The 25,794-nt window shown below is 38.1% G+C and overlaps 1 protein-coding gene across 2 annotated transcripts; it reads right to left on the bottom strand.

Annotated features, from left to right (window-relative positions):
• Window positions 1-25,758, bottom strand: hsf2 (heat shock transcription factor 2). Of its 2 annotated transcripts, none has more exons than XM_002937217.5 (12): window positions 25,274-25,479; window positions 23,385-23,493; window positions 22,761-22,888; window positions 21,463-21,587; window positions 14,625-14,700; window positions 12,929-12,990; window positions 12,754-12,838; window positions 9,773-9,933; window positions 8,890-9,144; window positions 7,833-7,938; window positions 3,154-3,238; window positions 1-2,444 (listed from the first exon to the last, which is right to left on the bottom strand). In XM_002937217.5, the coding sequence occupies exons 1-12, from the start codon at window positions 25,412-25,414 to the stop codon at window positions 2,185-2,187; spliced, it is 1,593 nt and encodes a 530-aa protein (XP_002937263.1). In that variant the 5' UTR covers window positions 25,415-25,479; the 3' UTR covers window positions 1-2,184. The 2 variants fall into 2 exon arrangements, with proteins under 2 accessions (XP_002937263.1, XP_002937262.1); XM_002937216.5 differs by lacking the exon at window positions 25,274-25,479 and adding an exon at window positions 25,546-25,758 and having other exon boundaries at window positions 1,506-2,444.
• Between the last annotated feature and the right edge of the window lie 36 nt (window positions 25,759-25,794).

The raw sequence follows: 25,794 nt of genomic DNA, 5'->3' as shown, positions 1-25,794 counted from the left end.
CTGAGAAAAATCAAAATTTAATCTGCAGGAGATAAGTACTAAATCAATTGGGAATCCACTTAAAGGAGCACATCACATTATTTAGTAAAGGATACTATTACAGCTGACAGCACTTTGGTAGAAGGATAGATAGAAACATGGTCACAGATTTTCTTCTACATCCTTCTATATATGTCAGCTGGTTACCCTGAACTTTTCTGATTTTTGTTTATCCATTTAAAAACATTTGGATATTTAGAACTATTTTAAATGATGTTCTCCAAATGCTGTTGATAGGGTAAACTTCTCAGACTGATGTGTTAGTTAAAAGGCACAACATTACTTACACAGTCAATATAAAATCAAAGAAGTCATACACTGCCTTGGCCTAGCCTTTGGGGCTAACATATTTAGCAAAAAGCATACATTGTGCTTTCATTGAGGAAGTGATATTCTGTTTTAAAACCAACAAAGTTTGGGCAGGTCAGATGCATGAAAGCCCATTCTCCCCACTAGTTAGTATAAATAAATATAGAAGATATATTTGTATAGAAGCCTGCATTGGCAGGCTGAATTATTTAAGAGTATCATATTTGCCCTCACTTTATATTGCTTGAATGAAACATCTGAACAAAAATACTTTTTCCAAAGGAGAGAAATTGGAACCAAATATAAATTTAAACATTTGCATAACATAATAAACATGCACAAACATTTTAAACTGCATAATGCTGGACAGATTTTTCTTTTATTGGTATATATTAATGCCATAATAAAACCAACATCTGTCAGTAGTGCATTAATGGGTTTTAAAACACCCAATGTATCACCCAATGTATCATTGGTCCCTCCAAGTAACCAACAGAGAAAAACTACTATTGAGCAATATGTAACACTAAAAAACAAGACAGGCACTTAATGCTTGTAGCTGTATCTGCATGGCCGAGAACTTCAATATAGTTTTAAAAACAAAACGTAACAGCTGGTAAATTTGGAACTGTGTGAAACTCAGTGTAAGGCCAATTGTGAACTGCATAAAATGTGTGCGCCAGGGAACCAAATTGTACTTAAAAAAAATAAATAAAAGGTGAATTCTTTAAAAACGAACAGAGCATAAAAATCCACTGCAAGACTTCAATTAAGAAATAGAACTAAACTCATCTAAAGCGGGGCATATACAGACACTCCCCTTCAGACTGAGTTGGCAACTTGTGTGGCTGGGTAGGGGTTCTCTTGGGAGATTCTGCACGATTAATATCTGCCAGGTTTGAAAATCCCCTTCGGGGAGGACCATACTGACACTGTCCTGTACTGATGGGTCTTCATAGGTCCAATTATAATTCAATTGTGGTCTAGAGGCCATCATCCTGATTTGGCCCCCAGCCTTGGTGGCCAGCTCAGATACAAATCTGCTTATTTTGGGCACTTGCGAAACAAGCAGATCTTACCATGTATGCTCTGCTTATTTGCATTGTTATCCTTGGAGAGTAAAAAACAAACCTTTGCATTTCTCAGACATGTAAAGATGCAGTCTAAGCAGAAACACATCTGTGGTTTATTGCTCCTGTATGCACCAGATATAACATGAGCTGAGCACCCAGGGGCACAAAATACAATGCTTAGCCCAGGTAAAGAGTTCTGACTCCTGCTACATATATAGAAGGGCTCCAAAAAAAACCTCATAGGTTAAGTGGGTACGTGGAGATTGATTTTGGGGCTGTAACAAGCAGCATCCAGAAAATAGACAAGAGCTGCATTCATGCTTTTGCACTTTACAGGTGTTTTAACAGCAATTATATTTACCATACAAAGGTCCCTTTTTATATGCCACAGTGATCTAAACTTAAAAAACAAAAACATCTTGTTATGACATTTGTAGTAGGTGAAATACGTAAAAGGTGTAGGCTGCAAGTGCACAATCAGTTTTGCTATTTCTGTATATTAAGGAGTGGCCCTGTAAATGTTTAGACTGTAGCCTATTTCTAAAATAGGCTAATTTAAATTAAGCTTGAATGGCTAAACCTATGTCCTTATAACTTATGTTTTTTTTTCTTAATTATTTTGATAGACGAAAACCGTAAATTGCCACAGTAACAAAATTGCAAAAAGACAGAGGAAAAAAAAAATGCAGTACCATAATGATACTTTAAATAAATAGTTCATCATTTTGATGAATATATACAGTTGTTTACAGATCCCAAACATTTAATCCAGCAGCGGCATATCATTGTCCAAAGGCGCTGGTGCCAGTTCGCACAAATAGAAAAGAGTAGTCTCGCTGGCCTCTGCTTCCGACAATGGTTCTAGGCGCATTAATTTGCTTTGCGGTGGGCGAGAGTCAAAATTAGATTCCAGCAGCTGGTCTTCTAGTGTTTTGTCTGGTGGGGTGTCCGTTGTTACATTTCCACTATCCCCATCAAAAAGAGCCAGAAGTGGAAAGGTGGTATATTGCACAAGCTGCTGATCTGTAAATATATAGCAACAAAAGTGTTTTTAAACAAGTTCTCAGGTAAGCCTCTCTTATTCAGGAGATAATAGAATGAAAAAAAGAAATTGATAAATAACAATCCTGGACACCTTTGTCATAAGCTTTAATTCTTTCTGAATAAGAATATTTTGAGATAATGGACAAATGGGACACCAAAAGCTATTACTAGACCAAACACCTGTGAAAAGGTATTATGCAGTGTTACCCTTTATTAAAGATATTTATGAATTGCAATTTTGAAAAGGGGACATCTACAGTAAAACAATTGGATAAATGTGCTCTTAGATGTAGGACATAAAAGTCTTCCCTAGTTTCTCTTTTTTGACACTCTGGAATACCAGAGTGTCAAAATATGAGGCTCTACATTCCTGAGTATGTTATGTATATCCCCATATATACAGCCAACACTGTGGATAATACTGTCACTTAATCAGTATGGGTAATTAATAAGAATGACAATAATAAAATAACAACAATAATAATAATTAGTAAAGCCTTAAAGCGCCAAAGACTATCTGCAGTTTGTTGGTCAGATTTTTATGTGAAGTAGTCACAGTGGTGAAAATGTGCAGAAATCACAAAATATGGAATGAAGAAGTTGCAACCATGAAAGACAAGCTGCAAATGCACATGTGGAGAAGATGAAATCAAATTTTGCTTTAATGAGGAAAGCACTGCACACTCACCAGATTTATGGTTATCCCCATTGGAATCTTCAGGTCCTGGGACAGCACCACTGCTCTTCAGAGATTCAATGCCTTTAGTTTCAAGCTTTAAAAAAAAAAAAAAAAATTATTATTATATACAGCACTGTAAAATGGAAAAATGGCCCTGTTGATACCTCTTTTAATACAGATAAAAGCACAGTTAACTTTATCATCTACAAAGACCCTTAGGTCCTTCCCATCATCACACAGTCCCATTAGAGATATATTCGGCTTGCATATTTTACATCTATGTGCATAACCGTACATTTATCAACACTGAATCTCATCTGCCACTTAGCCACCCAGATTGCCAGTTTGCAAGATTTCCAAGCCATTCCAAATATGTAACAGAATGACGCAGGGATGCGCCTTATCCCCAACTGCTGTTTGATATTAGCATTGAAACATTGCCCACAACTGTACCACAATATCCTAATTTACACGGTGTAAAAGGTAAGAGATGAATCAAATCAACTGGACTTGCTGTGTTTTTTTTTCTCTGAAGATGATTCACCAGTCATCCAACTTTATTCTGAATTGAGATAGTTAGTTGGATGACTGACGAAACGTCTTCAGGGAAAAAAATTTTTTTTTTTACAATTTTACAAATTTACTCAATTTACACCAGCTCTTAAGTCTATATGGAAACAACTTGTTATAAAACTAACCACAACAAACACTACATATGACTGGGCCTAATATAAAACTTTTGCAGACCTATTTACCCTACTACTGGCCTTCTGAATTCATCAAATACTTGAGAATCAGACTTACAACTGACTATTTAGACAGAATTACCCCCCTTACTAACCTCCCTGAGAAAAGATATCCAAATCTGGAGTACATACTGCCTCTCATGGTTTTACAAGATTGAAGCCATCATAATAAATTTCTTACCTCGTATCCTATACTTTTTTTGATACACTTCCAATACCCATACCTAAAACAATGTTAGTTAAACTACAATCCACAATACTAAATTTAATTTAGTCAGGCAAAAGACACCGCACCTCTAAGCAAACTATGTTTACACACTGATCGCAGTGGGCTCTCAACCTCAAATCTATCTCATTACTACACAGCAACTCAATATGCCATGGACTGGACTGAACACATTCCCTCAACTAAGTGGGCATATCTGGAACTTTCTTATAGCCATGTACCACACTTTGCATGCTACCTATAGTCCAACCTCCCCAATACCCCACTCTATTGAGACCTTACTCACGATATGTTAACATTGTGGAAAAAAATAATGGCGAGAAACTACTACCACAAACATCACCATTGTTGCTGATTTGGGGAATCATCCTGGGACGCTTTATCCAATTGGCTAAGCAAAATCCTGCTCAAAGAAGTACAAAAGAGCCAATAATATTCTTAATGGGAGAAATAAATAATCTCAGGACTTAAAAATCAAGCCAAGATTGACAAATTCAATCTTGTCGGCTGCAAGATGCAATATAGCCACCAACAGATTTCTTAACTGAAATCAGAAATACTAGATGATCTGAGATGTTTCTCAAGAAGTGCTATCCAACGAAAACAGCAATATGTAATAATCTAATCATCTTCTCTCCAACTGACTGGGGGAATTCTCCCACTACTTAACGCGTAACCAAAGATAACCTCTCCCTCCAATGACATAATTGCTCTGTGTTTAGTTTAGCATTTTTTTTCTAACCCTTTTTATCAATGTTCACTACAAATTATATCATTACACGTGTTTAAAAGTATCTAGAACTGCAGTGATATCATGTACAATAATAAAACTAATCTGACACTGCTTTAATGTGATACAGATTATGGATATGTACATTTTAAAAAATGTCAATTAAAATATAATTAAAAAAACATCCTGCTACAAGGATGCCACATCCTGGGTGGAATTAATTGGGCTGCATAGTTTTGGTTTATCTGCAAACACAGATACATTACCCTCCGTTAAGCCATTTATGAGCTAATTAAATAAAAGTGGACCCAATACAAAACCCTGTGGGACCCCATTAAGAACCCCAGAATGTACCATTGACAACCACCCTCTGTACATAATCTTTCACCAGTTTCTTATCCATGTACAAACATTACTAAGACCAACAGACTTCAGTTTAGAAAGCAGTTGTCTATACAGCACTGTATCAAATGCAAAATCCAAATAGATTATATCTACTGCATCCCCACTCTCAAGCTTCTTACTTACCTCATCATAAAAGGCAATCAAATTTGCCTGATGTATTAAAAAAAGTTGCATTGTTAAAAGGGACAGTTCAGCTTAAGCTCACCTTCAATATGTTATAGAATGTCATATTATTTGCAACTTTTTAGCTGGTCTTCATATTTTTGTTTTTTTAATTATTTGCCTTCCTTTTCTGCTTTCCAACTTGCAACAATTGGGTGTGAGTGACCCCAGCAAACAAAAAACAATTGCCATATGAAGCTACAATTTTTTTCTTGTATGCCTTTTAATGCTTATTGTTCTTTTCAGGCCCTTTCATATTCCAGTCTCAGGCAAACAACTGCCTGGTTGCTAGGGTAAATTGACCCTAGCAAGCACAGATGCAAACATTCCACACTCGAAAGCTGCTGAACAAAATGCTAAACAGTTAAAACATCAAACTAAAAGTTAAACATTAACTGTGTACATGCTGGACTGAAAACTCAATATATCATCTCTTCCACATATTTCCTTGTGCATTTTGCACTCACCAGGTAATAAAGTGAGAAATTATAAAAATAAATGTACTTGGACTTTCAAAGAGTTATTGTAGCTTCTATTGCATTTTCCAAATTTGCTTCTTGATCAATGTAAAGGTGGCCACACATGTGGCGATCTGCACGAAAGATAGTCAGACCCGCCACTAACCTTCAGGGCTGAAACGGCAGATAAGGAGGTAGAAACAATAGGATTTCTACCTCCTTCTGCCGATTCAGCCCTGACGGCAGATTCTTTTCAGGCGCCTTCTATAGCGCCCAATCAAAATCTCTTGACCTGGCCGATCGGCGAGTCGATACCGGTCGACTCGCCGACTTGCCATACACGCACCGAATATTGGACGAAACGAGGTTTCGTACGATATTATCGGTGTGTGTATGGCCAGCTTTAGTCTGTCTCCAGCATGCTGGACACACATGGACTAATAAAGCATTAAAAACAGTAGTTCTCCCACATTTCCCACCCAACCACAATAGCAGCATTGCTGACATACCAAACCAGGTCCCCCCTCAGCACATATATGGGCAATCCAGTAAATGAATGCCTGGCTAATCAGTAAAGTTAGTGTAACATTGACACTTTGGGGCAGATTTAATAATGCACGAATGCTCGGAGTGTATTTTCGCCGACTTTTTCGTACGCTTTTTCATACGTTTACAATCGTTCAGTACGAAAATTTTGTGACTCTTGGATCGCCAATACGATATTATCGTGACTAATATGATTTTTTTGTAAGCATTTGTGATATTTGCGATCTTCAGAAATTTTCGTATCCAATCCGAATTTTTCCCATTCGGGATTCAAACTCGTGTTTGATAAATCTGCCCCTTTATGTTTGTAACCAAACTGCATAATATTACACTGTGAGAAAAAATGGTGTAAATGTGGTGAATTAAAGGACTTGTTTAAAAAAAAATGGATAATTTAAAGCATACATGCCCAATGAAATGGTCTGGGCTCTATACCAGTTAGTGGTTACTGCTCAGTGCTAAAACACTTCATACTAAGAATAGCCTAAAAAACACCCTGCTTCTTCACTGTCCATTAATTGCAATAAGGGAAAGTGACAAAGGAGCTGTATCCATTTTGAGATGTATACCTTTGAATCACTAAGATAGTCAGAAGGACTCATTTGCACATTACTGCTGAAAACCTGGAAAAGGAAATATGTTACATGTATGAGCATTTGATCTTTGCTATCACCAGGAGAAACATATTACCAGGAATACATATTAACAACTATTTGGCAAACTTTTGAAACTTGTAGCTGTGCCCCAGCCAACCTTTTAAGCTTTAACTTTTTCCTGCAATTTTTTTATGTAAAAAAATATATATATGTAAAAAAAAAAAAAAAAGATATAGGCACTGGTATTCTATGAACAATCTGTAAATACTAGCAAAAGTCACAAAAGAAATCCTAACCAGCAGATCAACAAGTTACCTATCGAAAAAAAAAAATGTATGAACATATATCCATTTTTCAACTTTAACCACCACTGTGCGATGTTCTGCATGCTCATTTACTATACACCTGACATAAATTAGCAGTAATAGTACAGGTATGGGATATTTCAGATATGGAATTATTTAGAATGCTTGAGACCAGGGGTTTTCAGGAAAAAGGTTTTTTTTGTAATTTGAATAACTATATCTTTAAATCTTCTAAAAAAAAATATATAGAAACACCCAATTGGATTTACCTGCTACCAATGTGTATTAATGCAGACTAGTTACCATCCATTTAAAAAATGTTGAAAACGGACTCTTTAATAGATGGCATAACTGTAATTAGGGTCTTTTTGGAAAAGAAGGTTAGGATAAGCAAACAAACTGCAACCACTGCCTGTGAAAATTCTATCCCAATTTGTCCAGAAAGGCCATACATATAAAACAAGAAACATACAAGGAGTGCTAATGAAATTCACAGTAATTAAAAGTTTCATACATCTACCAGCAGATCGCGATCTATGCTGAATTGACGCCCAGACAGTAAAGCTTTGAAATCATCCAACGTGCAGTCTATGCTGTCCAAGTAATCCATCAACTCAACCCTATAATAGAAGGAAAGGGATTATTTTCACACAATTTTTTTCAAATATATAAACCTGCATTTAATTTATTGTGGCTGAACTTTATAAATGCTTACTAATTGTAAAACAGGTCACATGTTATTGTTTGCCCAGATTGATGATTTAAACTGCGATTCTCAGTCAATGCCCAGTTCCATCTTGGTCATATATTTCTCACTAACCGGTTATCCCATAGGCAGGCCAAAACCATAGCCTCCTCAATACTGGCTGGCAAGTTGCCGACCAATATTAGCCTGGGTATGGCTGGCAAGGAGCAAGTTGCTAGGAGCAGTAGCACAAAGGAGAGCAAATGAAGAATTCAGGTGGCTGAATAACTCAAATCAGGTTGTTTACACGTGCAATGTATATTGGCTTTAACACAGAAATTATATGTTCAGGGCAATGCCATATGAGCTACTTTGACAAAGCATGAGTGATATGTGGCTTCAGCAGAATAACAGATTTATGTAAAAAAAAAAATAAGGCCCAAACAAAATTGGTTTGCAGAGATGGGAGTGGAAGGCCTACAGAGAGCTTATAACTTCTAACCTGTGGGATGAATTAGAATGCCAACATGAGGCAGGTCTGATTGCAAACATCAGTGCTCAACCACTTATGAATGAATGGATCTAAAAGTCAACAACAATGTTCCAACCTTTAGCAGAAAACCTTGCCAGAATAGTAGAGAGTAATAACCTTAGTTTTGGAATGGGATGTTTAACAGGCAGGTGCCCACATATTTTTGGCCATATAGTACATAAGAAAAATCCAAGCTGGTCCCCTGAATATAAGTGTCCCTAATTTTTTTTTTAGAGTGCAATTGGAAAGTACCTTTTTAGCTCTTCTCTTACTTCAGAAAAGAATTATATAACATAAGGTTAGCACTAAAAAGCATGATATAAGTAAGGATATTTGAAGGGGCTCACAACTTACTTTCCAAGTAGGTTGAGGTTTTGAGAAATAACGCCACTTTCATTAAGAATGGAATCCATCATTGTAACTGGATCTTCTTGATTAAAAGAAGACTGGTTGTTGAGCTGTAGGGCACTTGACATTAAAGGAACAGACGTGTTCTCACCAGCTGGGCTCCGAAGACCAGTCTCAGCATTTTTATTTCCTTGCCCAACTGGAGTGTCTTCATAATCACTATCATCTTCCACTATTACAATTTCTGGTGAAAGCCTCTCACTAAAGGAGTGGAAATATAATGTATATTTTAATTAATGATACATAGAAAACATTAGTAGTATTTAAAAATACAATTGCACTAAAATAAAAATCTGCAGTTGGTGTGCATATTATTGGGTTTAAAAGACTCAAACTTATCATACAGGAAACAGACAGTTCCAAAGTGATTCCACCACTGACTGGAAGAGATACTGTCACTATTCAGAGTCAAAGTCGCCTTCTCAACCTAATAATTTTCATTTTGCTGCAAATAATACATACATGCTGAGAGTCACCAACACATTTTACCAACTCTTAACAACTTTAAAGGCGATTCTCCTTGAAGTTAACTTTTAGTATGCTATAAAATTGCCAATTCGAGTAACTTTCCAATTGGTCTTTATTTTTTGTTTTTTTTTATTATTTGCCTTCTCCTTCTCTTCGCAACTTTAAATGGGTGTCACTAACCCCAGCAACTCAAAGGTGACCAACCCCTTTAATTGGCTGGTTAAAGTGAAATGCAATGGTCACAAACAACACGCTTGAGTGGCTTGCAGTAGGAAATAACAGGTTATGTTTAGGAATAAACCCATAAACAAACTGTATTTCCAAAACTATAGAAAAAAAATAGTAATACAAAAACACTTACGTCACTGTATCAGAGGTACTTTCATCAGAACTTTCAGGAACAGCATGAGTTGCTGTTTCCTTCTTTTCCTCCTCCTCAAATTCCACGTTGTCAGTTATGTCATAGATGACAATGTCTTCTGAAAGGTCCCCTCTTTTTAAGCCTTCCGTTCTAAGGGGAACCTACAAATAAATTATTTTAAGCAAAATCTAAATACAAAATAAAATAGGTGTCGAAGCAGAGAATACCAATCTGACCGATTCCAAAGCTGTGCCATATGTCCAGATTATGCATCCTTTCACGGAAAGGCAGAGCTGCTGGAAAACCAGTTGTACTAATGTACTATGGTGTAAATTGAAGATAGTAAAGAACTAAAAGGAAGTTGAGTTTGGAAGTCCTTGTAACAGTCAATTCTTTGGTTCCTTTAGTGACCAGGCTAAAGAAAGGAGAAAATCAAATCCAACTTACCAAGATTTTCTTTTCCTGGACTGTAGCATGGCAGTGGGCATGCTATGGGTTAATCCCCATAGTTGCCCACTGCCATGCGAAGGAACAGGAAACTCTTTGGCTGAAAACACCAGGCAACGGAAAAGAACTTGAACCCACAGGCAACCATTCCCATTTACTATGGCGTAAATGGATGCTACTGATCTATTTGTATCTAATACCACTCAAAAAAAGCAAAAAGGTGAACTTTATTAGAATTTTTATAGTCTATATCAGGGGTAGGGAACCTATGGCTCGGGAGCCAGATGTGGCTCTTTTGATGGCTGCATCTGGCTCTCTGCCAAATCATAAATAAAAAAAAAATAACGAGGCGCGTGGCCTGCACTCGGCGGATAGAAGACGCGTTCTAAGCCTTAGAACACGTCTTCTATCCGCCGAGCGCAGGCTATGCCCTCCTCCGAATCGCATCCGGTATCCTTGGCACCCACCCTACCTTGCCAAGACGTGTTCTAAGCCTTAGAACACGTCTTCCATCTGCCGAGCGCAGGCCACGCCCTCCTCTGCATCGCATCCAGCATCCTTGGGACCCACCCTACCTTGCCCCGCAGCATCCGCGGCCAAACATATTGTATGGCTCTCACGGAATTACATTTTAAAATATGTGGTGTTTATGGCTCTCTCAGCCAAAAAGGTTCCCGACCCCTGGTCTATATCAACATCCCCTAAAGGACATTTTCAGAGAAGATGTATATTTTCCATGGTCTTTATTTGAAGAGTTTTTCTAGCTAATTAAAAGGAGCTACATTTCCATTGCTGCAAAATTGCCCTACTGTGGTTAACACTAAATTGTGCAAAAGTATAAGTTCCATGCAGGATGCTGCCATTTTGTAGAGCGATTTGACAAAATTGAAAAACAGGGCAGCAAATTGGAAAATGACAATCAATGTGGACAAATGCAAAGTTATGCACTTTGGTAGAAATAATATAAACAAGATCTATCTACTAAATGGTAGTTTGTTGGGGGGTATCCTTAATGTAGAAGGATCTAAGGGTTTTTGTAGATAACAAGTTGTCTAATTCCAGGCAGTGTCATTCTGTGGCTACTAAAGCAAATAAAGTGCTGTCTTGTATAAGAGAAAAAGAACAGGAGATCCTGCTCGCACACCCTTGGCTCTCCAAGAAAAAATTAGCGCTCGGTGCACACTGCTTGGAGGGATCGGCACCATCCCAAAATCCAATAGTAACAAAATAAGCACTGGCACTCAGAGCTGCAAAATGGGACAAGCCCTTTAAAAATCTTTATTGCAGAGGTGCAACGTTTCGGGGCAAATCGGGGTTATCGTGCCCCGAAACGTTGCACCTCTGCAATTAGGATTTTTAAAGGGCTTGTCCCATTTTGCAGCTCTGAGTGCCAGTGCTTTTTTGCTGCTATTGTATAAAAGAAAGGGCATTTACTCAATGGACGAAAACATAATTTTGCCTCTTTATAGGTCTCTGGGTAAGGCCTCATCTTGAGTATGCAGTGAGCTGCAGAGAATGCAGTGATGTGCAACTCAGTGCACCAGAGGCCACCCCTTTAGATTAGAAGAACAGAGATTCCATTTTAAGCAGCGTAGGTGGTGGAATGCCCTTCCTAATGGTGTTGTAATGGCAGATTCTGTTAATGCCTTTAAGAGGGGCCTGGATGAGTTCTTGAACAAGCATACTGTGATATGTGATACTAATATCTACAGTTAGTATTGATGTTAGTATATATAGTTTATGTATGTGGGGGTATAGATAGGTCAGTATAGGTTTGTGTGTGTGCTGGGTTTACCTGGAAGAGTTGACCTTGATGGAGTCTAGTCTTTTTTCAACCCTATGGGGCAGATTTATCATGATGTAAGTTTAAAGCTTAATACATAAAAACTCACCCACGTTTTATTCATTCCTATGGGATTTTTAGAAACATATTTATCAAATGGGGAGTTCTAACTTTCACCCATTGATAAATGCGCTTCTAAAAATCCCATAGGAATGAATTGAACATGGGTGAGTTTTTATGTATTAAACTCTAAACTCACATTTTGATAAATCTGCCCCTATTTAACTATGTAAGTAAACAGATTTCATTTTCAAAATTGTATTAGACTGTTTTAAAGCCAATTGCTGACTGGTTACTATTAGAAAGTTACATTTTTAATTCAGCAATTATGGCAGTGAATCAGTCTTAGTATCTTAAGTTCAGCCCAAACCAAAGAGGAGTGCATATGGTGCACACTAAGAAAAAAAGGTAAAAAAAGAGAAACCCATTGGTGCAGGCCAGAAGTAAAAACATGTATGCAAGTTCTGCAAAACCAGACAACCGCCAGGGAAAAAAAAAAAAATCCTTGTACCTTGTAGCAGTGTGTAAGACAGGGGGGAGACTGGAAAAAGCTAGAAGAGACTGCATCAGTACACAAAAAAATTATTAAGGCTAGAGGAGGCTCTCTGGAGTATCAGCATAAAAGTGAAAGCTGGCTTTGCAAAGTTAAACACTCAACATGAAGAACCTTAAACTAATATTCAAAACTTACATGATGATTATCTTCCACTGTCTCTTTAACAATTGTCTGCAGCCGTGTGGATTTTGGAGAGTTATTTGTGTTTAAAAGTAATGGCCTGTTTAAAAAGAAAACCTTAGTGATTTACCATTATTTTATCCATATTATGAAAACAGACTTAAAATCTGAAATGGCCAATTATACTTACTGTTTTCTCTTTAGACTGACTAATCTGTTGTTCTGCACCAGAGTCACAATAAACTGTACAATCTGCAAAAGAAAAACAAATACATTTTTGCACCACAGTTACTGTCTTCCTTACATAAATTATATTACATTCATACTGGGTATGATCCATATCAAAGCAGGGTACTTTAAGGGCACACGGGGAAATTAGTTACCTGCGACAAATCTCCCCTGTCACGGGCGACTAATCTCCCCGAACTACCATCCCACTGGCGAAAATGTAAGTCTTGCGAAGCAACTTCGGCGATTTGCCGGAATCGCCTGTACAGCGTGTGCCATCCCACTGGCGACTTACATTTTTGCCGGTGGGATGGTAGTTCGGGGAGATTAGTCGCCCGTCCAGAGCCCTTAAGGGGTTGATTTATCAGCAAACTTTCGTTTGCCTGAAAACAAGCAGTATTTGGCATTGTCATGTATTATTAGTTATCTATAAAAGGTTCATGGCAGAGATTCTTAGATACTATCTTTGAAAGTAGAGAGGATTTTGGCTGTATTTTGAGTTCATAAGGACTACAAGAGGAAGACTTTCACCTTTGCAATAAAACCAGAACATTTGGTTTAAAGGGGTAGCTCACATTTGAATTTTATTTTGATGTAGAAAATGTCCGTCTCAGACAATTTGCCATTACTTTTTATTTATAGTAGTTTTTGAATCAGATTTTCATTTATAAGTTGTTTGGTTAGGAATTTCAGAAGCTATTTGGTTGTTAAAGGGAATGTTCACCTTCAGACAATAGTCTTAATTTGAACAGCCTGTCAGAAAAAAAACATAGTAACATAGGGTTAAAAAAAGAGTCCAAGTTCAACCCTTCCACAGCACACACAAACTTATATTGACCCATCTATACACTTACATACAAAAACCATATATACCAATACTAACTGTAGATTTAAATATCACAATAGCCTTGGATACTATGCTTGTTCAAGAAATCATTCAAGCCCCTCTTAAAAACATTAACAGGATCTGACATCACAACATCATTAAACTAGTAAAATAGTTTAATGATGTTGTGATGTCAAATGCAGAAACTGTGTGAATTTCAGGACTCATGTTTTAATGATTGCTTTGGCTTCCCCTGAATGGGCAGAAAATGTGAGTTCAGTAACATTTTGTCCAATCCTAGATGCTGGAGTCTTCATTAAGCTGCCCCTTAGTCTTAAAGTGGCCATACACAGGCAGATTTGAGTTCTTTAGACTGATTTGATGGCTTATCTGCCCATGTAAAGGGCACCACCCCGACAGGCCTACAGGCTGAAAATTTATTTCTAAATTAACTGATGTGTTTTGAAAAAAACATGTTTTCCTATGACAGTATTCCTTAAGGATTGCATTGGCCACTGATACTGTCCTTGCTCCAACGGCTTGTAGTTCTGTTGTAATTTAATCTCTTGGCCTAAACTGTAGCCAATCAAATTATGAAGATAATGCAGATTTTTCTTGGCGAATTCTCAAATAAAGAATTAAATCTTTGGGGTAAAATATAGTGTCTTTTTTTAGAAAAACAAACCCTGTTCAACAACCCTATACATATAGTACAAACTAGCTGGTAAATCCATGAAACTGAGATCAGTTTTGAGTATCCTCAGATGACAAAACTATAAGGATGGATTTCATTGTATATCTAGAAACTAATGTTTTATACAAAAATACATACCTTTCGAATAACTTGTTGCTGCTGAGCATGTTTGTTTCGCAAGTCAGATATTTCCCTCCATAGAGCTTCATTATCCCTGAAAGATATGGGATACACAAGTACTAGTAAAAAATGCAAAAAAAAATTTCCATTATAGTGTCACTCACTTGTTTAGAACAACATTTTTAAATTATCTTTCATTGCTGCAACTATATATACCTGAATGGATTGGACTTACAACTTTTAATACTTCCAATGATGGTGCCACATAATGAGAAAGTAGAAAACTGTGCAAGAAACTCACAGTCCTCACTGAAATAGATTTGGTTTAGTGCATTTTAATCCAAAGTTCACAGGGAAGAACTTAGGTTCTCCTCATACTGCACATGCTAAAGGTCCCCCAAAAAATGAAAAAGCAAAAGAAGGTAAGAAAAAGACTATGTGGTAAATTTCGGGTGCACACATAGAAATGAGAGGCCAATGCCACAGTACATCAAATCTTAACAGATGGATAATGTGGTAGCCAAGCATCACAATCCAACAGTAAAGAATCTATTAACAGAGTAGTAGAAAGAACAGTGAAATACACTTGGAAACAAAAAAAAAAAAATACCTACATGCAATAATCCAGCGATTACACTAAGCAACTCAATTTATCATCAAGTAAGATTTATTATCAAACTGAAAAACATTCTAGGAAAAATAACACGTTCTCAACTTTTTCTTTTAAAGTTAAACTACACTGAAAATTTTGTAGGATGGTGTCAGATGGACAGAATAAATCTTAAAAGTCTGATGCAGTTGCATCAGGTCAAAAAATTATCGGACTGATAGAAAAATCTGATGCATAAACTAAATGTAAGTGTTGTAATCTGACATGACACGCCTGTAAGAAGGGAACAATTCATGCTACGTCTTGCCTCCTACAAGATAAAATCTGAATATACTGAAATACATTGAATGTTTGATGTACATGCAGGAACAAAACACACATTTTTACTTTATTTGGTTCTTACATTACAGAGCAGGGGGAAATCAGGTAAGGTATATCAGAAGTAAAAAATAAAAAAAAAAATGTAAAAAGTAAAGAATATACTCAAAAGAACTAAAAAGAGCAATACTTTAATTTTTAAATAAATCTAACATGTAAAATCCCAAATGCCTTAATTTCATTAGAAGCTAAGTACGTTTTTAATAATGTCTGGTGAGAACACCTATGGGAAACTTTCCTGTTTTTTTTTTTTTTTTAAATCTCTACAATTACTCTAAATAATGCCCAGAATAACATACCTTTCATTTTATGACTTTCAAATGGGGGTCACTGACTCTGGCAGCCCAAAAGCTATTCCTCTGTGAAGCTACAAGAATATTGTTGTTGTTACTTTGTTTTACTTATATTTATGCCCTCTGGTATTTATATTCCAGTCTCTATCAAACCAATGCTTGGTTGCTAGGTTCAACTGGACCCTAGCAACGACATAGCTTCCAAAATTCCAAACTGAAGAGCTGCTGAACAAAAAGCCGAATAATTCAAAAACCAAAAATAATAAAAACATTTTTTAAATGGTCTCAGGATAGCACTTCCTACATCATACTAAAAGTTAATTTAAAAGGTAAACAACCCCTTTAAAGGTTTTTTCATTGTTGGGGAACAAGAATTCTTTGAAATGAAAGGTACACTTCCCTAAAATGAAATGCCAAAAGCTTCCAGTTTTTTCCCCACATTGAAAATATGATTCTAAAATAGTTTTTTTTTTGTTTGTTTGTTATGAGGGATTAGCTTAAACTGAGCTTCAGTGTAGCTACACGCAGGCAGAAGCTGTGATTGTCAATATAGCTATAGAGGCTGAAGGGAACAATTCTGCTTTTCCCAGCTGCAGAAAAAACGCAGCCTGAGAGCAGTGGAGCCAACGTTTCATGTACCCTTGCCCTTAAAGTGTAATCTCTTGGTGGGCTCTATTTGAGGGGTTCTAGAGTTGGAGGCATTCTGGTGTAAAGCCAAACAGAGCCTTCTGTAGGTTGCAAGTCCACATAGGGGCTACCAAATAGCTAATCATAGCTATTACTTAGCACCTGAGCATGCCCAGGAGCCAAAAGCCAAAGCAAATTTCTGAGGGAGGGGGACAAGTGGGTTACAAGAAGAGAAAGAAATATTTGCCTGACGAAGGGGCCTTAGAGCTCTGAAAGCTTGCAATGTATTTCTATTGTAAGCCAATATAGGTATAATTTCTACAATACTTTTGTGTTTCTGTTTTTTTATTATAAGTGATTAAGGGGATGCTGCAGCCTTAGCCTACTATTAACCTCTGGACAACCAATGGCAGGTATTAAAAGATTTCAAAGAGGCTGTTCACTGATTACATTTTTGTGTTGGGGTTAACCTTGTTTTATCTTGGTACCTAAAAGTATGTGGAAGAAAAGATGCTGCACAATAAAAGCTTTGAGATGATTTTTGGAAATCACCTCAAAATCACCAATTTTAGAAAAGCTTTGTGGCTTGGTACTTGGAGGAATGTGTACTTATGTGGCTTTAACCCCTATAAAATGGAGGAAATGTATTGATTTTGCAGTAACTGAAATGACAGAAATGATACACCATATAGAGGTATTTTCATTTTGGGGCCCCTACATGCCACATATTTAGGTAAACCTATGCACATTGGGTATGAAACGGTTTAGTGGACCCCTGGCGTTCATATTTAATATTCACAAATTTTTATAAAAAGTGATACATTTAGAAAAGCATTGCAACTTGGTAATTTGGAGTAGAAAGACAGTTGTGCCTATGCTGGATTCATCAGAATCTGTTCTTTCCAAAAATGTATAGTTTTTTAGAGTAAACCTACTCTAATTGGAATATTTGGCCTTGAAATCTAAGTAAAGTATGCAGATTTCTGGAACAGTGTTTTGGAAAGTTAGTAGTGTACGGCTGGGACTTTTTGCCTTATACAGGTGAGAAATCTCCATAAAACTATATATTTGGTATTGGCATGTTCAAGAGACATTGAACTTTCCAAATCAGTTGCATTTTCGTGCATAAAGTAATACGTTTCTGATATATGTTTATATTATGGAAAATATTACTTTTCTTCATTTTTTAGACATTTGGAAGCCTATATTTTGTTACAGAAGCGCAATTACACAAACGTTCTAGCATATTTTGAAAGCTTAGGTTGTCCCGAAAAAAACATATACTGTTTTCCCAGGTAAACTAAAAGTATCCTCTAGGACAGGCCCTTAAAGTGAAAGAGCGCAAGTCAGGAACACACCACTCTCAGATGCGTATGACATGGGGACGGGGCAGTAAGGGGTTACACTCAGTCACCTTTCACACAAGTTAGACTAACATCAAGCACCCCCAAACACACCACCGCCCCAAATAACTATTCGCTGCCACCATCTATCATTAACAGGCGATAGAAACCTAATACAAAAATATATCACACAAACTTTCTTACTGCAGTTAGGGTTAGTTTTCCGCTAATTCCACACTCCAGCAGTCACAGGGTTAATTTACAAATACACTCTCCTGCTGACAGTCCACTAGTTAATTAGCTTCTACACAGAAGTTGCCCCCCTACTTGACACACACACACAGCCAAGCAGTTAATACATTTAGGTCTGAGCAGTTATACAAGGTACGTGGGGATCTTTATAGAGCCAAAAGGACAGAACTTATTAAATTTTATATTTAATATTACAAAGGTAACAGTGCATTTAAAAAAGGTTTTACAAAAAGAGACATATACATAAAAACAGTAAAAAATAAAAGGAAATAAAAACACAGAGAAAACCCTATGTACGTTACAGAGTTATCTTTTGAGGCAAGAGTTTGGAAATCCTGAGCCCATCCCCCAACATAAGTTGAGACCTCCAGAATGAGCTAAAGAATACCTGGGCCTGTGTGCTTTTATGTTCCTCTGGGCCCCTCCCTCATTACCGTATTCATGAGGAGGGAGTGCCAGTACCCAATATTATTATGAAAGTAGGGGCTTGTTTTGACCCATATGTGGGTGATCAAAATGATACCAAACATGAGGGGTGTCTCATGTCCCAGTTCCTGCAAAACTATTCCTCCTAACAGGTGGGTATAGGAAGTCCCTGTGATTTATGAGGATGTGAACCTTAAAGCAAAGGAGATATGGATCCCTATCTATAATCCATATTTTCTGTATGCTGTTCCCCCCTACTGGTCTTCTAGGTCCACACTTGTCTTCTTTGATCAACAGATCAAAGAAGCCAATGGCCCCTGTTTCCTGCCCCATATGGCGCTGCATTGTCTGATGAGTTTGATGAAGGTGTCACCTTCCACAGTTCCTTGTTGTGTATTGAATTAAGGGTGTCTGGGGGACACAAAGCCAAATGGTGCCAGGGAAATACTGTGCTGATATGACAGCACAAAACGTTCAAAAACTGTCTAGCAATACAAGTTCCACTTTGACCAAATTGGCTGGCAGTAAGGGTTAAAGGACATGTAAAGCCTACATTTTCCTACAATGTATATCAGTTGGGCACGTCTCCCCTACCAAAATGGCATCATTTGTACTGCATATATCCCCATCGTTTGCCAGCACCATCACATTTTCCTAAAGCAAATAGCAGCTTTCACCCGGTGGCCATTTTTCTTCTGATACATAATCAGTTACATTTAAATTTGCAAACACGCACAAAAAAAAAAAAAAGAATGCAGACTCACACAGGCAGAACGGTCTTTGATAAAAAGTTCTGCTTTGTTTAAACACTGTAATGATTAAGCTGAGGGTAGGAGAAAAATAGGAACAGATGGCTAGAACTGAGTTTCCATGGGAACTAGCAATGCCATCTCTTCGTGGAAGGTGTGTTTAATAATCTGATCTGAGAACAACTGAGCATGCCCAGGAGCCAACAGTCAAAGCAAATTCCTGAGGGAGGGGGCCGAGTGGGTTACAGCAGGGGTCCCCAACCACCGGGCTGGGGACCAGTGCCAGGCCGTGGGCTGTGCTGAACCGGGCCACCTCTGGTCCCAATTACCTGTGATCCCATCTCCCTGATGTATTACACAGCCATGACAACAGCTATGCGACGCCCAGGAAGCTTTTCTACTGATTGCGACAAAGACCAAAGTACTTAAAGCTCCATACTAAGCAGCAGGGGACGTCACTACTTAGGTGGGAGTAAGAAGAGCAAGGGAGCTCGGCACATCTAGTTGCTGGCAAACAAGCTTAGGTCTCCCACTGATTTTGTATTATGATGAGCTGTATCATTTTATAATAATATAAAATGTAATAATTACATTTACATTATATATGTAATAACTGAATTATATACTATGCACTATTTGCACCCCTACCCCTGGTCCTTGGATAAATTGTCTTGCTTGAAACCGGTCCGCGGTGCAAAAAATGTTGGGGACCACTGGGTTACAGGACAAGAAGGAAATCCAAGTGATTAAGGGGATGCTGCAGCCTTTTTATTAACCTATGGACAACCAGAGTGGCAGGTATCAAAAGATTTCAAAGAGGCTGTTCACGGATTACATTTGTGTGTGTGGGGTTTACATGCCTTTAAAGGAACAGTAACACCAAAAAATGAAAGTGTATAAAAGTAATAACAATATAATGTACTGTTGCCCTGCATTGCTACAACTGGTGTGTTTGCCTCAGAAACCCTACTACAATTTATATGTTAGCTGCGGTGTAGCCATGGGGGCAGCCATTCAAAGGAGAAAAGGCACAGGCTACTTAGCAGATAACAGATAAACCCCCCTTATATGGGGCTTATCTACTAGTTATCTGCTACGTAACCTGTGCCTTTTCTCCTTTTTTCCACCTTGAATGGCTGCCCCCATGGCTACACAGCAGCTTATTTATATAGTAGCTTTTTCTGTAGCAAAAACACCAGTTTTTTGCAGAGCAACAGCACATTATATTTTAAAGGAGAAGGAAAGGCTAAGTCACTTGGGGGTGCCCTTGTACCCTGGGCTGGTGCCCCTGTTAGGAGAAAAAAGCACCAGCCCAGGGTACCTGTAGGAAGCGCTTCCTCCTTCCTCTTTCTTCTCCCGGCAATATCCGTCTTCCGGCGCATGCGCAGTTGAGTAAAAAGCCAACTTTGTTTTTTAAGTTCGGCTTTTCACTCTACTGCGCATGCGCGCGCAAGCGAATAGGAAGTAGGAAGCGCTTGCTGCTACCCTGGGCTAGTGCTGTTTTTTCCTAACAGGGGCACCAGCCCGGGGTAAAAGGTAAGCGATCTAAGTCACTTGGGGGTGCCTAACATTTTGGCACCCCCAAGTGACTTAGCCTTTCCTTCTCCTTTAATTACTTTAAAACACTTTAATTTTTTATGTTACTGTTCCTTTAAGACTGACTGTCTGTGTATGGGGCCCTCCGATAGGGGTCCCTGATTGGTATCTGACCAAAAATAGGCCAGATATCGATCGGACAGGCTTGACTTTTTGCAGTACTTGTTCTGACTTTTCCTATCCCCTTTATTGCCCTAGGGCCAAACGATCACATTAGCACAATATTGGCCACCCAAGGTGGGCATATCAGGGGAAAAATTTGCTTGTTTTGCGCCCTCTCCAAACAAGCAAATCTTATCGTATATAGCCACCTTTAAAGTGATGACACACGGGAAGCTTAAATCTGGGCTACTGCAGGCAAAAAGGGTGCTTTTCCACCAGCAATAAAGTGAATCACCGGTGTGAAAACATATGTAGTACTTTGTGTAGTCACCTAGTTTCCTCACAGGCAACTAATTTCCCAGAGGGTTGTAATAATGTAATTGTAATTAAAGAATACACTACATAAGATAGATATGGCAAAGCAAACAACTGTGCTGTTAGTAAAACCCACCCCCAATAACCTGTCCCCAAGCTAGTCACCTTTTTAATGTAAACAGTCTTGAATCAATAGTTTCTTGTTGGACTTGAACCTTTGCAGCATTACTTAAAATTTTTGATATATCTTCCTGACGCACTTTGCCTTCCTCTGGTCTTGTTGAGGACACCTGAACATAGAAAGCATATAGAGAAGGTGAAGAAAAAAATCATTGCAACCCAAGTACCAAATTAACCTTCTATTTTTCCAAAATACTGGGAGAAAAAGTTATGTCCTGACCCCAAAATTGGACCAGTCCCTGGATCAACTTGGTACCAAGAGCTAATTTTAGTAACCCTGTATTAAATTGATTTTTGGTAAGGCCCAATTCAAAATATGCAGTTCAGTTTCTCCAGTACTCACACAGGATATTACTGAACTTAAGAAAGTATGACAACTAAGCTGGTAAATGGTATGGAAAGTCTGGTCAAGATGGGGTTGTTAGCTTGCAGAAGAGGTGCTTAAAAGAGACATGATAACTATGTATAAATATAAGAGGACCATATAATAAACTTTTGAATGCTTTATTTACCAGTACATGCTCCCAGCATCCATTCCAATCAGAAGACAGGAGGTTCCATCTTTATATTCGTAAAGAGTTTTTTTTTACAGCGAGAGCTGTGAAGTTGTAGAGCTCTCCCTAAAGTGGTTGTACTGGCAGATACATTAGATAGCTTCAAGAAGTATGGCTTTAATAAGTGACAAATGACAGGACTATTGAAAATAGCTCTTATTACAAAATTGATCCAGGCACTGGTCCCACTGCCATCTTGGAGTCAGGAGGAGTTTTTACTCCTCTGAGGCTTCATTTGTTTGGGGTTTTTTTTTTTTGTTTCTCTTTGCAGTTAGCAGGTTGAACAAAATGCTGAAGTTGATGGGCATGTGTCTTTTTTAAACCTAGGTCATTTTGTTTCAGACTGTCCCAAGCTAAAATATAAGTATACTAATTAAAATATATGGACATGCCTATATATCTAATATAATTGGGTTCAAAGTTGTTGCAACAAAAAAGGAATTTTTGGCAATAGCCTCTCTGATCCTCCAAGCATTGTGACAATGTTGTACCTGACACTGGTGTAAGATAGCAGGCTATTTAGCTAACTAACTGCCCAGGCTTGTTACCCAGAGCATCCATATATTCATTACAGCAGTGGTCCCCAACCAGTGCTCTCCAACCCCTTGGATGTTGCTCCCAGTGGCCTTCCAACAGGTGCTTATTTTTTATTTATTGGCTTGGGGGCATGTTTAAGTTGCAAATAAAAACATGTACTGCCATTATTATTTTTTTTAGAAAGGAACTTACCTTCCTCTTTATATTTTCCAGTAACTCATCCTGTCCTTGGACAAAGAAAGGGTGTTGAAATTCCACCGGGCCATCCCGCTCTTGCTTAACAATGCCAGAGTCAACATGTACCACTTTACGGAAACCATCTTAAAATATACAGAAATAAATGCAGTCTGAAAAAATACTTAAATTGAAAGATGCTTATTATAATAGATACAAACACACCAGAAACCTGCAATCTTCCCACTCAACATATATAGGCACAACACATGGCGATGGAGTTGCCAATACAAAGCTACATTCTAAGGCAGTGATCCCCAACCAGCACCCCCTTTGATGTTGCTCCCAGTGGCCTGAAAGTAGGTGCCCATTTTTAAATTTCTGGCTTGAAGGCAAGGTTTGGAAGCACAGAAACAGTTTTATTCCAAGCAGAGCCTCCTGCAGGCCAGCAGCCCGCATCCAGGCTTTTTTTTTTTTACAGCATCTTTTTGGAACTTTTTCATGCTTGGGTGGCTCCCCAACACTTTTTACATCTGAAAGTGGCTCATGGGGATCCCTGTTCTAAGGTCAACTTGATAAATTAAAAAAAACCCTATGTAAAATGGATGACATTTTAGAGATAACAACCTTCTAAATACTTACACATGTTTAATTGCCTTACAAAGCTAGCCATGTTGTTGTGCTTGAAATACTTTGGTAGAATCTCTTTAGCAAACCTCTGCTCATCAAGAACCAAAAAGCTCTGCCCATTCTGGAAGAAAATAATGACCAATTCCGCAATTAATCGTCTGTTATCCCTTTAAATTCTGACAAATGCATAATTGACAGAGCTGACATAAAAGTACCACAGCCCTGTATAGCTCCCAATGCTAAATTAGAACAATATGGATATGCCCAAATCTGAGTAGATCCAATAAGATATCAAGGGGATTATGCAATAAAAAGCACTAAGTTTGTCCAGGAGCAGTAACCAATACGAACCAATCAGCAGGTAGATTATAATGGTCACCTGTTTGAAAGCGAACATCTTATTGGTTGCTATGGGTTACTGCTACTGGGCAAACTTCGTGCCTTCTATTACATATGGGGGTTAGTCTGTACCATTACGTTATGTACCCACAGGAATTAAAATTTGCACTTGATGAAATTCAAGCACAAATGCATTGAGCAGATTGACATTAACACTTGTGTTACTGTGCAATGCAAAAAAAGATTAAATTCCAGTGAGCCAAACACAATTTAAAATCACAACAAAATGACCATTAAGACCCGACCCTACCTCTTCTTATTCTTGTTAAAGCTTGTTATATGACATTAATTTATAATTAAATTAACCCAGTGTCAGACTGAGATGGCAGGGGCCTACCAGAAAACCATGGGGCCACACACAAAATTTTCTCCATCCTCAAATTTCCCTGTTTCCATACAAAAATAGGGAATGACCAAATAGGATAAATTGTTAGAAGCAAGAGGGCCCACTGACACCTGGGCCCACCTGGTATCCTTGTAGGCCAGTCTGACACTCAACCTACAAAGCCAATGGCTCTTTAAGTGAATTTGAAAGCATTTTGAGGAAAAAAATGGCTTTATCTTTGTTTATTAGCCTCCTGATGGCAATTATATGGTCAGTTCTTGTTGGTGCACATGTAACTCTGCATTTATCAAGCATGTGGTTGTTACTGCACATATCCATGTGACATCATTGCTATGCCACGAATAATTTAAATAAAGACTTAGCCTGCGAGTACCTACCCCATGGCCATTATTCTGGTGTCAACTAGTGATGCTTTAGGTTGTAGCTTTTATTCATTTATAAGGACCAATGACTCCTCTCTAAATAACAGAAGTTCTATCATGTGCTTTAATGTTTTCCTGAACTTTGGAATAATGAAACTAATCGACTTCTCATAAATAGTTTTATGCAAATGTAAAATAAGGTAACTCCATTAGGTTTCTTTATGAGGTTGCAGGATTTCCCACAATGCTAGGAACATAATAAAGTTGATGTGTTCATCTCTCTAATTTGCAACAGACAAGCTACTTCTTTTGACCATATGTCTACCACCAGGCAATTGCAATTTAAAAAAAAAATGCATAATGTTGGGTGCAAGTTTGCTTTGCTCCCAGGCCTGTGCCGTCGGTGTGGCTGTGTACTATTGTGTAAATTGAATTGCATCAAAAATAATTCTGCACCAGTTTGGAAACACACTAATATCTATAAAATGATGGTGTCATTGTCAAAATAATTGCCACAGCCATCACACTGTTTTCTTCATTCCTAACAGTCTCTAAAACCTGATGATACAAAATATCCTATGGGCCAAAGGTAAACAACAACAATGCAGAACACCATATTCAGTATATTGTAAAAATGCACTGACTTGTAAACAATATTATGCACCCCCCAGTGAAGCACCGTAAGTAATTTTGCATCAATTAATTTTCTGGGTCAGAATCAACGTGACTGTAGATACACTAAAGCTGAAATGCAAAATGTAAACATTTTAAAATGGCTGTTTCCATAAACTAACTAAAGTGGGATCACTCATTCCGCTCTGTCTCTGGGACTGCCAGCATCCCCCCGCCAAGAAGAACAGGTGAGCGATTGCATGTCGAGCAGCTGTTGCTATTGCGAGCCTTAGAGTACAACAATGAGTGACCAAGTCCGTCATTTTCGCTCCTGGTCTAAGACCGAACTCTCCACAATGTGAGAATTAGCGCTCCGACATATCCTGTGCCAAGATGGTAGCCGCGCCATGTGCATGCCCTCTGAACTGGCAACTATAAGATGGAGCCTTCGTACCTGATTCCAGATGATGAACTCATTTGTGTCAGTATCTTCCACTAAAGTCCAAAGCTTGCTGAGAAACGCCGGAACATTTGAGTTCTGTTTCATTTTCCCTCCAGGCCCCGCTTCCAATTGATAAACGGCGGTAAGATACTGTAAACTGGCACCAATCTTATACTTGCGTCTAGTTCCTAGCGGCGATTCGTCGTCCAGTGACGTCACTCGCACGGCGTCATCGTCACGTGGTGTAAGCGGCTAGTTAAT

The sequence above is a fragment of the Xenopus tropicalis genome, chromosome 5, assembly GCF_000004195.4.
Source record: "Xenopus tropicalis strain Nigerian chromosome 5, UCB_Xtro_10.0, whole genome shotgun sequence".
In the NCBI taxonomy this organism is placed as follows: Eukaryota; Metazoa; Chordata; class Amphibia; order Anura; family Pipidae; genus Xenopus; species Xenopus tropicalis.
Note: the sequence above shows the minus strand (reverse complement) of the source record. Positions and strands in the feature narration are given on the sequence as shown.